The sequence below is a fragment of the Homarus americanus genome, unplaced genomic scaffold, assembly GCF_018991925.1.
Source record: "Homarus americanus isolate GMGI-L3 unplaced genomic scaffold, GMGI_Hamer_2.0 scaffold48393, whole genome shotgun sequence".
Classification (NCBI taxonomy): domain Eukaryota; kingdom Metazoa; phylum Arthropoda; class Malacostraca; order Decapoda; family Nephropidae; genus Homarus; species Homarus americanus.
The window spans coordinates 456813-475022 of NW_024720684.1; the positions used below are offsets into that span (position 1 = coordinate 456813).

Genomic DNA, 18210 nt, shown 5'->3' on the forward strand with positions numbered 1-18210 from the left:
ACATGGTTGCCCAATGAAGGTCCATTGTAACTGTAATGTCAGCAGTGCATTCGGGTCCGACTAATTACCCAAATGTACCCAAGTATAGCCGGAATGAAGTCAAATAATGGTCCTACATGAATAAATCGGACTGCCAATCACTTCTCGACTAGTATTTGGTGTCAGAAAGTCACAAAAAATTGGAAAACTTACTTTAATCTGAGTTAATAGATCGCGTGCATGTACTTAACCTAACCTCGACTAGTATTTGGTGTCACGAAGTCACAAAAAATTGGTAAACTTAATTTAATCTGAGTTAATAGATCAAGTGCATGTACCTAACCTAATCTAATCTAACCTAACCTAATCTAACACAACACAACACAACTCAGATTAAATTAAGTTTACCAATTTTTTTTTACTTTATGACACCAAATAATAATCGAGAAGTGATTCACAGCCCGAATTACGCTTGTACGACCATTATTTGACTTCATTGCGGCTATATTTGGCTACATTTGGGTACATTTGGGTAATTAGTCGGACCGGTGCATTCTCCCTTTCCGAAACATTCAATTACTTTCATTTTCATCTCTTTCAAAATAGATAGTCTTTGTCTCTTGCAGTCAGTATCACTCTTGTTGCCTTTGGTTACTTAGCATTCATATTGGTGAAGGTTATTAAGGTCAAATAAGACACAACAGAGACTAGCCAGTCACTACAATGTGTGACCCAGAGGAGAGTCGGCGGCAGACTTGAACTGAGGCAGCAAACCATGATGGGCTGGCGTGACGATGCCTTTTACATGTGCCTCGTGTTAAACTAGGAACGTTTTCATGCTAAGTAAAGTGTTTCCCTAGTTGGTGCCTTGGGTTACTGTGAATTTTGTGTTGTGCAAACTGAAGTTAAGTGGGGACCCATATTCTGGAACGGGGTGGTAATATCGACAATATTTACCTAGAATTTGTCAAGGCTTTCGACAGTGAACCCCACAAAAGGCTGAAAATCAAACTGGAAGAGTACGGAATTCAGGGAAATGTCCTAGCGTGGATAGAAGACTTTCTACATGACTGCAAGCAGTGTGTGGTGATTTATGGCACGAAATCATCATCTGTACCTGTCACAAGCGGGGTACCACAGGGCAGTGTATTGGGCCCGCTGTTGTTTGTTTGTTTCATAAATGACATGCCTGACTTTGTACACTCCTCCATACAAGTGTTTGCCGATGACGCCAAGTTATTTCGGGAAATCAAGAACCAAGCGGAATGTGAAGAGCTGCAGAAGTACCAATCCATGCTATGACACTAACCCTGAATCCCGTACCCCTCCAGTTTAATTCTCAGCCTTTCATGGGGTATGCTGTCGAAAGCCTTGGCAAAATCTAGGTACAGAATATATGGTCAATATTAATGCCCTCTTCCAGAATTTAAGGTCAGGCATCCAATACCTTGAATAATTGCATTAAGGAAGAGTGTCCCAGAATAAAACCATGTTGGCAGTCTTTTTAGATGTTCATCATGGCATCTCTTATCATGCTCTCTAGTACTTTACACACTTTGCTGCTCAGGCTCACTGGTCTATAATTATTTATGGAGTGACAATCGCCCTCCTTAAATACAGTATAGGTCTCATTTAAGTTATTTTCCAGTCACTGGGGACCTTTTGCTCATTCAGACATTTACAGAACAAGATCTTAGGGGCTCGGCAAACTTGTCGCACAACTCTCTTAACAATCTGGGATGCATCATGTCAGGGCTGGGACACTTATGAACCTTTAGCTCTGACAATTTATTTTTTATACCCTCTCCTGAAAACACAATGTGGGTCAGCGCTGTGTCAAACCGTCTTATCCTCAAATGCATTTCAAGCCTCAGATCCAATACGCATACTCGCATTTTTTTTTAGCCCTTCTACACTCTGATTTTGCTTGATTCCTGTATCTGGCTTACATCCTTCTGTCCTGCTCATCATTTGTCCGATCCCACGTCTCAAATTTCTGAGTTTTCTTAACTTTGTCAACCACCACATGGCTCATGCGTAAAGGCCTCTTTGTATTCTTGGAGGCATTGGGTTTGATCTTGGGTAAATAAATATCAATCAAATGGTTATTTTTACTGATTATGATATTTGAAACTTGCTTTGCTTCTGCCATGAACTAAGTAACAGTTAAATATGAAGGACAGCATTAGGTGGTGATTGGTGCCAATGGGGGTTAATTTTTTTGGTGTTTTTGTGTTATTCTGGATGTACAGTATATGTATAATAGCCTCTGTTGGTCTGATCCCAACAAGATATGTCCCTATGACACCTTCAGGCAACGATTTACTCATTAATAGTTTACAGCTGTCCACACATCACCACATGATTCACTGATTGTGCTTCCATAATTTTACACTATTCTCCCTGTAGATGCATTTCTCCTGTTCTCTCCCTTATTTATAACTTTCCTGCAATGTTTACAATGATGCTCGTACCATATCCCTGGCATCATAGTTATTGTGGTTAACAAATGTCAATCTTTCATGTGTAGGTTTAGAAATTAGTCCTACTGTACAGGTATTTCAATAAGTCTTTACCCTAAATATATTATATTTAAAATGTAACAGTTTTTATCAAAGGTTTGTATTCTCCTTCTACTTCTTATGTCTGTACGCTTACTCAATATCTTTTATTCATGGTGTAGGCAGATGATGCTTTTTTAGTTAGTAGTAGCTAAAACAGCATCTAGAATTTAGAAGGTATTTAAGTTGTTAGTTTAGACGATTCAGTACATGCCAACAGTGCATAATAGATAAATGACCGACCACCCAACTGGCTAGTGTGCTAACCAGTGGAGAAAAGGATAAAGTAAAAAATTTAAGTACAATACAGTATAGTACAGTATGTGTGCGTGTAAAGTTAGAAATCCAATGACACTTCTCGGTCATTTTTCTTGTTTAACACGTGACAGTAAAGCTTCATGCTTTTTCCATTTATTTGTAGTATAGTTTTATGAATTCTTACTTCTCATTGCCACTTGTCAGTTCAGTACAGGTACTCTACAATATTGTAATGTCAATAAACCATTAATTACCGTACAACTTTGTAAGACATTCTCTTTGCCAAAGCATTAAAACAAGATTGATTCAGAGTGTAAGTACAGTACTTCGGCACTTCGGCACCTCAGCTACCCTGAGAGATTGGAGCGCCTGAACTTGCCTAGCTTATACTACAGACGGGCAAGGGGGGACCTAGTTGAGGTTTATAAGCATCTCAGGGGGCACTACTCAGTTGAGTGTCCTTACTTGGAGCTGGCGGACGCTCGCCCCACAAGATTGAAGAAGCCGCAAGTCCAGAAAACCGTGAGGGCAAACTTTTTCGGAGTGAGGGTTGTAAACTCTTGGAACAATCTACCAGAGAGTGTTGTGACGGCACCGAGTGTGAGCTCTTTCAAGAGAAGACTTGACCAACACTGGAGCGGGTTCAGGTACATTCAGGAGCTGGTGCATGCCCAGTATTTGCCAACAGTGCGTGACAGAGACGTGACCGATCGCCCGGGCGGCTAGCGAGCCGATCTTTTGGTGAAGAATATAAATGAAAAGAGACGTGACCGATCGCCCAAGCGGCTAACAAGCCGATCAGTGGCGAAGAGGATAAAAGTAAAAGTAAAACAAGAAAGATAAAATACTGTACATAACTATTATTACAGTAGTTTATTCTTAAAATGTGCTTCTGAAGAAAAAAAATATTTTAAATAATGGTTTTTTTAATATTATATATGCACAATATATACAAGAGCTTTATATCAACAATGAATAAATTCTTGCTCATTATTTCTCATCAATATTTGCTTAACATGAAACCAAATTTTTCCACAAAAACATGAATCTGACACATTTCTTCTGGAATTAATGAAATTATTTTGAAAATATCTGGAGAAATACACAACAATACATAACATCAAACATACAACTTACATACAAGTAATATATTTACATCAATAAACCAACATCTAAATACAAGCAATGTACACACTTACCTATTCTATCATAATACATATAATGCAGTGATAGTTCATCATACACTTCACGGTACTGTATCGTAGTTTTGAATGATTATGGATGAAGGAGATTCCAGGATTGTTTCCCCACATACATTCACATCTAGGTCAAACTTTGGTATGCAAGAGCTCTAAGTTAGTGTGTCAAATATCACTGCTCAGAAATTAAAACTGTGTGTAGTCTTTTGAACATCTCGCATCATCTCTATAAGTCGTTGAGAGTGAGTGGCCCATGAGTTGTACTGTTCTCACCTTCCCAACTTATGAGACTATCTTGGCACATTAAAACTTATGTACAATATATTATATACTAATACTAGTTATTCTACAATTACACATTTAGTTTTCTGAGTACAATTCCAGTGGGGAATAATAATTATACCTGTGATAATACAAATGATCCCTGGTGTTACATTTAGTACACACAGTTGAACAGCTTTTAGATTAACTCACTTTGTGGTTATAAATCCCAAAACACCTTATATCACTTAAGTAAAGTGATGCTACAGCATTTTCCTTATTAAATTTTAAAAGTTTTGAAAAGTCATAAGTTCCCTTTTTAAATTTATCTTTGACAAAAGTCTGTTTTTCCTATTACAATACTGTACACAGGCAATTAAACACAATACAGTACAGTATGTGTAACTTACTCGGTATACTCATTTTCTTTGCTGACCCAATTTCAAGACGATATTCTTGCTGATCTCCCCCCCCCCTCCCCCCCATTTACCGGGCTATATTATTTGTGTCTTCCTCAGTTATACATAAAATTTACTGCCCTCATTATCTTCAGCTGTGTCCGAAGTATCACTAGTGGGATCATTTTGAACATTAGCATTTTCCTCTAAATTAAACAGATCAGACAAAGACCTCTTGAAATTATTAATGAGGGCAGTCACACCTAAATGTTTACTACTTCCTGTACTACTTGTGCTGTGTTTTTTTCTATGACCTTCACTTTCTTTATCCTGTTCACTGGGTTCACCTGATTTACTATTTTCCTCAGCCTTCCTCATATGGAAAATTTTTCTTCTAGATAAAATCGGTGATCCATAAAGATTATCCACACTTGGCTGCCACTCAAGAAGCCATGGGCGCTGCTTTCCTTTTGGGTGTTGGGGAGGTTTTATTTGTGGTGAACACGGGCTTTTTTCTAGCTGGGAGAAGGGTTGGGTAGTTCTTACGTCCCCCATAGAAGCCGACTTTATAATATGTTTAGTAATAATGTTCGTAGTAGTAAAAATTATTTCTCGGTGACTCCTCGTTACACATTTGTCTGGGAACTGAGCCCTGAGAGATGGCCACTGCAGCCCTGTAATATCAGACTGTGAAGAACTTGGCACATGAGCCTCCACAACTCTTTGATGGTCTGGAATAATGACACTCACATGGCTCTGTTTGCTGCAGCTCACATCAGATATATCACTGACAAGATTATCAAAAGAGTCATTACTTGTAAGTGGCACTGAGACCTCGGGTACATTCTGTTCATTTACAGACGACATTTCACAGTCTTTTATGTCTGAGTTATCATGATTAGGGTAAATATTACCCGAGTCATATTTGATACTCACATCGTTGTTTGAGAAAGCAAACGGGTCATGATGCATCTCTTCTGAGGCAGTGGATGATTCCTTGTACTCTGTCAGAATCACATTTCCAGAACTACAGTTTGTGACAGGTTGTTTTCCTTCATTTTTATCATAACATCTGTAAATGTTTTTCTGAGGACTCATGGGCAGATCTGCTGTATAATTAGCTTGTCCTTCAGTTTCTACTGCTGCCAGATCACCAACAGCTGTCTTTTGTTGATTAGTGCTTGAAAGTTGCCTACATTCCTTGTTCTTAGCACTGCATACACGTCTTTCTGCAAATAATAAAATTTTACTTATATATTTGACAATACCTGTGCTGTATATAGTTCACTTGTCTAGATAAAATTAATGAAAACCATTCTACATCCTGTTTGGTTTAGAGCAGTGCCTGGCCAGCCTGGTCTAACTCATTACGGTGTAGGCAAGAGATGAAGGCTGAGAAAATCTCCCCACCCCGTGAGCAGTGTTGCATAGTCAGGTTCTGGCCTTGGTGTGAAAGGGATGCATTGGAGCACATATGAACAAGGTGCTGGGGATTATGGTAATATTGAAGGTAAAGTGGAATGACTCTGCCAGGAGAATACTTGTGACATTCAATAAAAATCTCGTCACACAGTTACCAGGACAGGTACATATATGCTTTTCAAAACTCCTAACATGTGTCAATATATGGTAGTGTGCAAAACCCTAAAGAAATTGTTATGCTTAGAAAAGTTCCTCATTTGTTATCCTGCTATATGCCAGTACATTATTTGTTGCTAATCCTGTCAAATTTTATTCATCTTTGTGGCTACAACTGTTAAAGAACTTGTGGATAATGCCTGGACACATGGGAAAGTATACAGAATGCCTCAACTTACTGCTCTTGTTTCCAGTTCTCCCCAGTGACTGCCGGAATGACACTATCATCCTTCCATACTGGTTTGACACTGGGACACGATCATATTGTGATCTATCTGTAATGGCTGTAAATATAACCGTGTAAGTTTCATAACTTAAATAACAAAAAAAGAGCCAAATTTCAGAATACTGTACAGTATAAAATAACAAAAAAGAGCCAAACTTCAGAGTACTGTACAGTATAATTCATGGCCATAAATAAACTGATAGTACAAGGTAATACAGGTAGTAATATCTCCATTAGCTGGAATCCCTCAAACCCGGAACTCTCCAATAGCTGTAATTTTGCAGAAAATTCCGGCTTTGGGAAAGATTTTCCGAAGGGGCAAATTTTCTGGAAAATTCCATGAAATTTTCCTGATACCTGGAAAATTCTGGGGATGGGGTATTTTTTCCGGGTTTGAGACATGAAAATCGGGCGCATTTTCCGGAAATTCCGAGAAAAAATTTCTGGTACCCGGAAAAGTCTGGGGATGGGGGATTTTTTTTTCCGGCTTTGAGAGAGTCGTCTCGTTACCCGGAAATCTCTCATTCCCGGAAGTGCTTCGTACCAATTGTTCCAGCTCACGGAGATATCATTGAAATACTGTACTGTATAGTTTCCTAAAGCACAAAGCATATTGGCTGTACAGTACTGTACATATACCTCATGATTAGTTCTACAGTTTTAAACTAAAAATTCATGCACTCAATACCCTTAAAGAATATACAATACATTTTTTATTTTGTCTAGATTTAGTGAAAGTCTACAGTTTATCAAATAACTTTACAGTGAAGTACTTATCAAATACAGTAGTTAAAAACAATTTTATTAAAAAAATTGCAGTACGTACTGTAAAAGGCACACAAAGCATTATACGTACAAGGGAAAAAATAGTTAATATAACATGCAAGACTGTGTCAAAATTTAACCAAATTGAATTAACAACAACATAAACCAATGCCCACCACCTCAACATATTTTAGGTAAAGTTTGCAACACATAGGACAATTGATATTAAATTCTTTTACTCCTTTGAGTTTATAAAATAAAAAATGCAATACAGAACTTATAAAGTGGTTTTCATGATCAAACTTTAATTATGGTGAATTGGTGACCTTCACAGATACTGTATAAAGTCTACCCAAGATTTTGTGTAAACATTTCTAAAATACATCTTTCTTCCCAAGGCAAAGAGTTCTATTGGTTCATTAGCTTTCATACATCATATTACACTGCTTCTGTTACACAGACATAAATCAACTCTGAAAGATGTGAGAATAAAGTATTATACGGCCAGAACTCAATTTACGAAGATTTGATTGATGAAAAAAAAAATTCCAAAGCTTTGATTTACTTGGTCCCAAAATCATTTGAAGACAAGAGACTCATCACGCATCACCATACACACAGTCACTCGGCCAGTTGCTTCATTGTTTAATTTCTCCTCATGTACAATAATACAACACAGTACTGTACTGTATGTGGAAAATTTAATAAATGAAAATTATAGGATATTCTGTATTCTTAAATTTCATGTGTTAATTATGTGCAATAAAAGTATCGAGTTGTACGAAGGCAAAAAGAAAAGCAGAGGAAACATCGTCACAGGTGAACACTTTTGAAGTTTCATAAAACAGCAACTGATGGATATAACTTCCCCTGAAAACATCCAAAATAGACCAAACACGAACATCAAAACAATTTAATAAAGCATACAAGAAAACTGTAAGTGCAGACACCATTGAGAAGTATATCGTGTATGTATAATTTACCCCGCAAGTACGGTAGCATTAGTGGCAGTTAACATTCCTTAGTTTCTATGCAATTTATAGTGGCCTTTGGTGTGTCTCCATCCTGCTGTGAACACTCCTGCAGCTTCACAGTTTCTGGAAAAGCAGTATTAATGACCAGAGTATGTAAACATTTTAGATCACCTCAAGATAAAGCCCCCTATCCCCCCCCCCCAACTTATTTCACCTGAACATTTGCTCCCCCAGCTTATTTCACCTGAACATTTGCTCCCCCAGCTTATTTCACCTGAACATTTGCTCCCCAGCTTATTTCACCTGAACATTTGCTCCCCAGCTTATTTAACCCAAAGATTTGTCCCCCCAGCTTATTGCACCTAAAGATTTGCTCCCCAGGTGAGTTAAACTTGGGAGTGACTCTTTAGGTGATCCAAAATCTTAACAGTTTCTCCTCCCACAAATTAGCACTTTTAAGAAACAATATTAATTTAAAATATAAAATTACTAAAAGAGCAAAAATTCTATCATAATGGGACCTTCATACTGCAAAAGACAATTTATTAATGCAATATTTAAGTGTTTGTAGAATGTACATTTGATATATATATAATTATCCTAACTTTATGTATAACAATATAGTGAGTACTGATGTAACCAAAGTCTTAAGTTTTCCAACTTACAGTAATTTTTGTTTCGTGAGTTACCTTACTTAGCATACAACAGTGAAGCCTTTACAGGTATATCCCTGACCACACAATAAAATCAAAGTCCAATTAAGGCCTCCATGAGAATGTAACAAAGATATGCCAATACTGAACTGTACAGTACCTTATGTGCCTTTAAGTCGACATCAACAAATTAAATTAAAAACTCGGGCTTGTATTATTTCTAAATCATCTTTCAGTTGTACGTGATTGAAAGTTATTCATTACATGTCGTTTGGAGAATTAAGAGTGTTATAAATTACTTATTATGTTTAAAAAAAAATGCCTCAGAACCAGTAAGTAATGCAGGCCCACCACCACCAATCAATCAAAATGAATGCCATCACCAGTTTTTTCCCCATCACCCATGCAAAAATACTGCCAAAAATACTGACCATCTATTAAAATTTCAATTCTAAAGTTAAAAGTGATCTTTAAATCAAGATCATTCTTGAGGAAAGTGCACTGCCTTTGTTAGTGTTACAGCACACTGGGGTGTGAGTGTCCGTGAGGGACGGATGCTGCACTCAAACACAGGGTATCTCTCGTCCCCCAAATTGTGAAGGTTCATGTACTCTATAAAGTTTCTGTCATCCCCGGAAAATACAACAGAGTGATCTGTGGGTTAAATCAGCAACAGTGAGCACCTTCATATAAACATGACTTTAGATCCCCCATAACATAATTCATCACAAACGTTTCTTGGCTGCCTAGGGACACAACAACACAATAAGCAACAGTTGATGGTCATAAGCCGTGTCTAAGCTACACATTACCCACCAGCTGTATAATTTCCTGTACACAAATTCAAAATTACAACAATTCAAAATCTAAAATATATACAGTAAATGAAAACCAAAAAAGCATCATTATATAGAATTCAAAACCTCTTGAATAAATATTGTACGGGTGTTAATAAATCACAAATTACCAGAATCAACTGAAAATACTCCTTTACTGATTATAAATCTCACGTAATTGTGATCAATTATGTCGGAAATAAAACAAGGATTATGGATGACAGCACAACACATCCTTGTCTGGGTATCTATTGATGGCCTATAATTCAAGTTTTATGATTACATTCTCTTAAGCATAAAGGAAAATATTGAACCAGTACAGTACAGTGAAGGAGTCATGCTGCTGTACTTTAAACATGGGCAGGAAGTTCCATTATGACTCCTCTACAACTCCTGATGGCAGGTGTCAACAAAGACAGGCAGTTTACCTTTTATAACCCTGCCACTGTAAGACCATATAGTACCGTATATAATTTCCATAGAAACTGTAATTTGTTCTCAAGGAACTTGGCTTAGGCCTACATTTGACAACTTAATATAACTGATAGATGATAGGTTTTGCAGTGTTAATCCTGTTGCTAACTCAAGAACACTCCTTTCCCATCTCTTCTTTATACTTGACCGGGGCCACAGAGGTATAATACTGTACAGTATTCAAAAGCAGATAAAGGGAATGTGCAGAATAAGAGGGAAAATCCTCTTTACAATTACTGGTTGCATTCTCCAACAGTAAGAAGTCATCCAAACACCAAACAATCTATTAATGAAGAACTTAAAATAAACCAGGACTTGTGGTGCTTCTATTTTATAGAAGCTCTGCCACTTTAGTTACCTGAATCCCTTCAAATTGAAAAGTAATTTGAGTTCATAAATACAGTATTGTATTGTATTTTCAGATGTACGTATTGTATATTTTTCTTTAGGTATTATTCATTGTAAGAGTTGAGTCGAAACAGATCAGCTTCCTATATTAGTAAATAATAGTTAGTGATGGTTACTTTTTAACATAATTACATACTGTACTGTACTTAAAAAGATACAATTATACAGTGATGAGTCCATAATAAATAATAAAGCTCTCCCATGATGCCTTTTTGGTTTTAATTTCAAAGCTCAATTGTGTGTAAGGAAACTCATTCCAAAGATTATTGTGCAAGAAAATTAATTTACTGTGAAGTTAAGTGCTGTAATTGGTATGTTCATGTGATAATGCTTAATGGTGCTGCTGCGTGAGGATTAATACATACAGTACACATTCTGCCTCTTAGCGTACAGTATAGTACAGTACAGTATTCCCTATACAGGTATTATATATAGTAAATACTCACTTAACACTCAACTGCCCTCAAAGTTTTCCCTCACTAAGAAACTACACTTCATACCAAACACAACCAACATGGAACATGACTAAAAATAGGATACCAAATTATCTCCTCCAATGACAGTCCTAGATACTGAAACATACATTTTTTAAATATAATGACAACTAAAGGTGCAAATTATAAATGAAAATGTGGAAGGGTTTTCAGGTCTGCCATTCTCTTGATTACCACCTCACATAATATATCACACAGACATTGGTACAGTACGGTACATAAAAAAAAAAATACTGAGATAAAAATCCACAAATCAGATAATTTAGCAGTTTCAAGACACCCCAAAATTCCCACATATACTGTTGACAACACTTAATACTGAGACTCCTTAATAAAGCAGAAGCAAAAGCAGACAATTTCCCAAAACTGCCTCTATGCGTAACCTTACCAGTGACCGTTCTTCTAATGGTTGACCGTCCTTGGATGAGGGAACCACCACTTAAGGAATATGCTGTAAATACTTGGCCTCTTAATATAAAGTTAATGAACCACTGCAGGTATGACTTTTTTGATTAAAGTATAGTATATCAAAACAAACAAAGAAGTACAGTAATAGTTATGATGATTGACAAAACTTATACCACATGTATGGTATGGCTTAAAGATGAGGAACACAGGATTTATTTAAAAGATCAAATGGAAAAGTATATGTGGAATTAAAAAAGATTTCATTACCAGTATTCTTCCCTCTGTTTGCTAAATAAAGAGAATATAAAGAAACTAGTATTAATATAGAATATTGGATGTTTTGTACATACATGTATGATGATATGGCATTAGCAGCATAAATCAAAGGATATCAATTATTGCACTTTGTAGTGAGGAAGGAAATGATAAGCAAGCAGAAAAACTATAAGACTGAAGAAAAGTATCCTGCACTCACTTGCCAATCCATTGTAATCCAACACTATCACCTATCTATAGCTGTGATCCCTCAGATTTTGTCTCGTCACACCTCACAAGCTCATTCCATCCTAGTTACACCTACTGGTACTCTGCTGTACATCTCCCCCCCCCCCTCCTACATCACCATTTCATTTGTCCAGAATGTTAGTAACTTTTCTTTTTCTCTTCATCCCTTTAATCTCTATACACCCTTGTCATCCTATCGTGAAACATCCTCTCGAACCATACAACTGAATTTCTAGTCGTTTTCAGCACACAAAATAAAAAAAAAGTATACCGGTAAGCAAGTACAGTACAGGTATCACTTAATATTCCTTACACAAGCTGCTCCACATATGCAAGTGGTTAGTGTAACACCTGAGTAAGTGAAAACCTCAAGTCTTCTCAAAATGTTACTTGTTTCAATTATCAAAGTTACAATTATTGCCATGCAAATTCCGAGCATTTTCTTTTGTCATAACACAGCGTTTCATATACTGTAGACACAATCCTAGTAATACTATATATACTAAAAATTGATACATTATTGGCAGTCTTTACACCATCTACTATGTACAATAAGATACAATAATTAGCTTAAAGTAAGAGACAACAAGGTTAATGAACACACCTGGTGTACCCCCCTGGTTTCTGCAGATGATCTCACTGAAGCCACGACGAAATGAGGGTGAGCGAAGTGCATAGATAATAGGGTTACATGCTGAGTTCATGTAACCAAATAAGTACCCCTGGAAAATTATTGTGCTTTCAGGATTATTTCATTACAATACTGAATATAGTACAATACTGTTTGTGCTTATCAGACTTGAAGAATTTTCCCTCACTGTTGCCTGCCTCTATCACTATACTGCTGAGTGGCTTGTACTTAAAACATATTCTCCACATTATTAAGTTATACAGGTATTACTGGTTTAGGCAACAGGGACTCCTTAAGTAGTGTCCATATTACAGGAGGTATTTAGATTATGGTGAATGTAGTGTGTATGTATGTCACTATTGTATCTGTATTATGCCTTTATTAACTTGCTCTAATATTTATGATAAGGAAATGTGAAAAAAAAGAAATTAAACTTTTTGTCAAGGGGATGGTTGCCAGTAGCTTGCTTAATCCCTCCATTTTTCTTGATGAGTTTGTTTTTCATAAGACCAATTGTTTGGAAAGGTCAGCAATGAGAACACTCTTCTCACATTTGACCCAGAAATGAACTCTGGGTCATTATAGTGAGAGGCAAGTCTATCAATGACATAATTATACAGTATACATGTAAAGACTGAAAGACTTTTGAAAATTTAATGGTCATACACATCATTTACTACTGAAAACCTTTCTTCAAATTTTGATGATTAACAGAATTTGTAAAGCATTTGTTATGATGCATACACTGTACCTGTACAGTATATATTGATACACTGTGTACTGTAAAAAGTTTGCTATTCAGTCTCCCAGTGCAGTAAACAAATACAGTACTCAAGTGAAAATCTCCCAAGTTTATTGAGTTAAAATTATGGAAATGCTGTCAAAGATTGTTATCATTTAATATTTTCAACATAACACCACTTTTTGAAGTATGAATGTGTACCAAATTAAGGTACAGTTTATGACATTAGAATAAAGTGGACAAAGTAGTAGATCAAATGGCCACTCCTCAGAGGATTTGGAATACACAATAGTCAAGAGGAAAGATTTACCTAATTTAAGTTCATATATCAGGAAGCAGCTTCAATACTACATGGTAAAAAATTCCCAATGCACCTACAACAATTTACAATACAGTACTGCACAGTTGTTTCTTGTTATACCTCCGTTGATACCTTGCTGTGTTTTCAGTAAAAATTGGAAATGGTATCCACTTCTAACATTTACTGTGACCATTTCCAACATTTACTGTAAACACAGAAAGGTACAGGGTATATAACTCCAGGATATTGTTAAATATCTCAAATGCACAGAGACTTTTCAATCACCCTGTGCATGCAGTACAGTAGTTAAGTCTACATAGTCTTTACATGTGCTGTATAAATTAAATTAAGGAAAATGTATGGGTATTCCTTCTTGTCTGTGGCTACCTTGCATTACTGATAAAAGTCTTGAGAGTTCAGTATAGTACAAATAAAACAATACAAGAACAAGAAGGATTTACTCACTATTGGGTTGAACACTTCTAAAACGTTCTCTTGGCCGAGGAACACAAGAGAGAGAGAATACACGATGTAGGGCATCCAGAACAACACAAACATCGACATCACAATACAGAGTGTCTCTGTGATGCGCTTCTGTTGTATCAGAGAGCAACGCATACTTGCATCAGCAAAGTCTCTCATCCTGTAATAGTTGAAAATATAAGATTCTGAAACTCCTACATCATAAAAAGTTTTTTGATTCATACTATAAAATGAAAATATGGATATAAAAAGTCAAATGTGGAACGTTTTAAGAATTAGCCCCTCCCCTACCCTATTTCACCTGATGATTAGGTGCCTTAATGCCATTTCATGCCTTACCAATGCACTTTGGGTACAAGTGCTGGTAGTGAATCAAAGAAAGGGAAAACAATTACAAGGGAAGTGAAAGTGGATGTAATAAAATGATCTGAGAAGGAAGAGATGCCAACGAACATTAATAAAGCCCTGGGGTTTAGTCAGTCAACCATCGGAAAAATTGTAAGACAAAGAGTGTATTCTTGAACATGTTAAGTGCTCAGTACCGGTGATATTGAAACAGTATATTTTGCCGGAAGAACATAGATACAGAGTCGATAAAAATTATAATACAGTACTGTATTAACATGGCTGAGCCAATTGAAATCCCGAGCTCTCTTATAGGCACCTGATTTATACTGTACATTTATCTCAAGGAAGTACAGTAATATGTGACATTTAGTATTGTGTACAATCGTACACATAGCATGGTGGTAATAAGAACATATCAGTGGCTACAGTGATTATGAAACAAAATACATAGGCTGATTAATGAAATGGAAAGACTCAATAATTTGGCTTGATTAGAATCAGCCTTATATGCCCAAGAACCTAATGATGACTCAGGAGAAAGTGAATAGTTTGTATGCAGACTAAGGACTGAACATTTCTTGCTAGTAGAAAGTGATTCTATAGATTTAAAGGGAGAGAAAATCTTGATAACATTAAAATACTGGGGGAAGCAGTAGTGCTGATCATGCTGCAGCAAGTGAATTTCCCGATGCATTAGGTGCGATAATTAATCGGTGAGGAATTTTGGAGGTCGTACAACATGTACGATGCAGTAAAGAATAGTACAGATGCATGGGATGAAGTAAAGCAAACCAATATGAAAGGTGTGTGGAAGACACTTGCCCTCACTTTGTTAGCAATTTTTTAAGAAGTTTGAAAGGCAGCCAGAACCAGTCCCATCCACCACAGAAGCAACCCCAGAACCAACAGTGGGACTGTCATAATATTGGTTTAATTGTTTGTGTGAAATCATACTTGTAATTTACAACCCATTAAATCGGTCGTGTTTTGCTTTGTTGCAGATATGTGCTGTGTTATGAGTTGAATAGAACCTCGGTTATTGAAGGTTCTTATGCTTTATCACTACAGGGACCATCATCACTTTCTCCACTATCATCTGAATAAGCTGGTCTCTCTTCTAGAAATTCCCCTTCCTACATGCAAGCCTCCATTAGGATTAAAAGTAAGTGTTGGAAATTAAATATTGTGTTCCTATTTTTAATGCTTCTTATATAGGCTACCTCTATTAGTATTAAATATATTGTGTTCCTAAATTTATTGTTTGTTATTTACTGTGTGTGTACAGTACAATACTAACATTATATTCTGTATGTGTTCCTATACTGTACAGTATTTACTACTATTCTGTGCATGTACTTATATATTATATGCTCTGTTCCAACTTACATACAATTCAATTTAAGAACATCTTTTTTAACGGAACCCGTTCGTAACCCGGGGTCTGCCTAAACACTCATAATAAGGGGTCTTTACGGGTGATCGACTTTTGCCATGAAGAGTCTTTATCCATCACCTAACTTGGGGATATTTCTATGTAATATCTATTCTGTCAACAAAAGAGAGATGTAGCTCTTGTAAATACTATAATCTGAGATTGCTGACCTACTAAGATGATCTCTGACTTCCTTAAAGATTCGGTAGTAACAGTAGCTCATGACGATGATGGGGATGACCAGGTTGACGGAGGTATTGAGGCCAGCGTGGACAAACTGCATCTTCGCTTTTGGTGGGGGAGGGCCACACTGTGAAGCTCCTTTCTTGTACACTGCAAGGTTACACGGGAACATTACATCATGGTCAAATTATAGCTGCTTTTAAAGTAGTATTTATAGCTTCTCAGATATTATTCTTTAGATATCAAGAAGTTATAATAATTATGAAAGAAAAGAGTAGAAAAGGCAAATGTATGTTAAGTACAGTATTGTACAATATCGTTTTTTTTTTTTACCGGGATTAGCCCACCCGGGCACAGGTTACTGACCCACATTGGGGCCTGGGGGGCAAAAATATAATAATAATAATAATGATAATAATTAAAATGAATAAAAAATTTAATGAAAAAATAAAATAATAATAATGATAACCGTAAATAAATAAAAAATGTAAAACAAATATCAATAGTTAAAAAATAATATACAGGTATATATGTTGTGTTGTCAAAGTAAGAGAAACAATTGAGACCCTGAAATTGTGTGTGAACTGTATACTAAGCCTTTGGTACTCAGTGAGGCAGTGTGGCGAGTACTGTATTTGACCACCTTCTCTTCCTAAACTGAAAAGTTAATAGACCCTTTGCAACTGAGCAAACTAGGAATGCCTGGGTATGAACCAAAAGTCTTAGGATAGGCGGTGAACACATATAATCTACTTGGCTGCACACCACCTGATGGTGACAGCACTTAACGACAAATTTATCTCCAAATGTAAGCAACATTCTCATTTTTTGATCAGAGATAGAACATAACCAAAAGATGAGAGATACAAACCAAGATTATAAAACAAAAGTACTATTATTACATATCAGGAAAGGGAAAGAAAAAATACTGTTGTCATTCTTTCAAAGCTGTCCAAAGGATGTTATTTCAAAGGTGTTGACAGTCTGGCTATGAGTAATGAACTGAGTACTAGAGTGCATTTCATATAAGATCAAGTGGGTTTCAAAGCAAATGAGATCAAGTCAAGACAACTACAAAATCTGGATCTACAGTAAATCCATATTCAACTGGGTGATAAGGCTGCAATGCTGCAAAACTTTGTCTTCTTGGATTATGTGTCTTGATATCTGGCACTGCATGTTGCCCAGGGGATACTGTACACATGGAGAATTTACATCACTTGTGAAACACCCACCCTAGACCATAAAAACATCACTTCACCTGATTTAGTCCAACCAATGAGAGGTGTGGGAGTGAGGTTGAACAAGATGGTCCAAGTCCACGCTGCAACGATCATCATCACGATCTTCCCCGGCGTCACAGACCTTGAGAACGGCCGGGTGATGGAGATGAACTTGTGAATACTGGTGAAGAAAAATTAATTAGTTTTGAGAGAAGTTGATACTGGTTATAATGTTCCTATTTTTACAATATTATTCGTTGAATAACTCCTGAATTATAATACCAGTCAATGTCAATGTGTTTAGGGCCTCGACAGAACTGTGAACACTAGAGGTTGCGACTGATCCATGAAGTACATGTTATTTCTTCCCTTCAAGACAAAGTCGTAAATAGGATCTTGGAATATGAGAAACACTATTAAAAGACAACAATCCTTTGACATTACAACAGCATGGGCACACCTTCACCATCACTCAGGTCAACCATACTAGTTATTATACTGTACTATGATGGTGGAACAATTGAATTCCCTTCTTTCCTTGGTGACATTCACCCTTACAGATCCTTTGGGAACTTGATTATGAAAAGAAACTTAACAAATTCATGTGTTAGTCTTGGCTATCAATATGAAGGCTCTCCTGGGTCAATAATCCAGACTTTGTGATTAAATACTGTACTGTATACAAGTTGCTAAGTTCTGGCTATTTAAGAAGACTTTCAAGGCTGTTACATATTTCTTAAGATGTATCAATTATTCAAGCTGGTTGGGTTATGCAGAGGTTAACAAGGTTTCAAGTCATGATTAAACAGAACTAGATACTGTACATGTATA

At 36.5% G+C, this 18210-nt stretch overlaps 1 protein-coding gene across 8 annotated transcripts in view; it reads right to left on the minus strand.

The window, feature by feature from the left end:
- Nucleotides 1-3638: 3638 nt before the first annotated feature.
- Nucleotides 3639-18210, minus strand: part of LOC121860695 (alpha-2A adrenergic receptor-like) — a 50148-nt gene continuing 35576 nt past the window's right edge. For 5 of the 8 annotated variants that reach the window (XM_042357991.1, XM_042357993.1, XM_042357992.1 and 2 more), the window contains 7 exons: nt 17418-17560; nt 16144-16306; nt 14176-14353; nt 12641-12758; nt 11513-11575; nt 6474-6578; nt 3639-5885 (listed from right to left, as the gene is read on the minus strand). In XM_042357991.1, the coding sequence (XP_042213925.1) occupies nt 4777-5885; nt 6474-6578; nt 11513-11575; nt 12641-12758; nt 14176-14353; nt 16144-16306; nt 17418-17560 (1879 nt within the window). In that variant the 3' untranslated portion in view covers nt 3639-4776. Of the gene's footprint in view, nt 5886-6473; nt 6579-8268; nt 8383-9343; nt 9567-11512; nt 11576-12640; nt 12759-14175; nt 14354-16143; nt 16307-17417; nt 17561-18210 lie in introns of those variants that run through there. The other 3 variants (XR_006087912.1, XM_042357997.1, XM_042357994.1) reach the window with 3 other exon arrangements.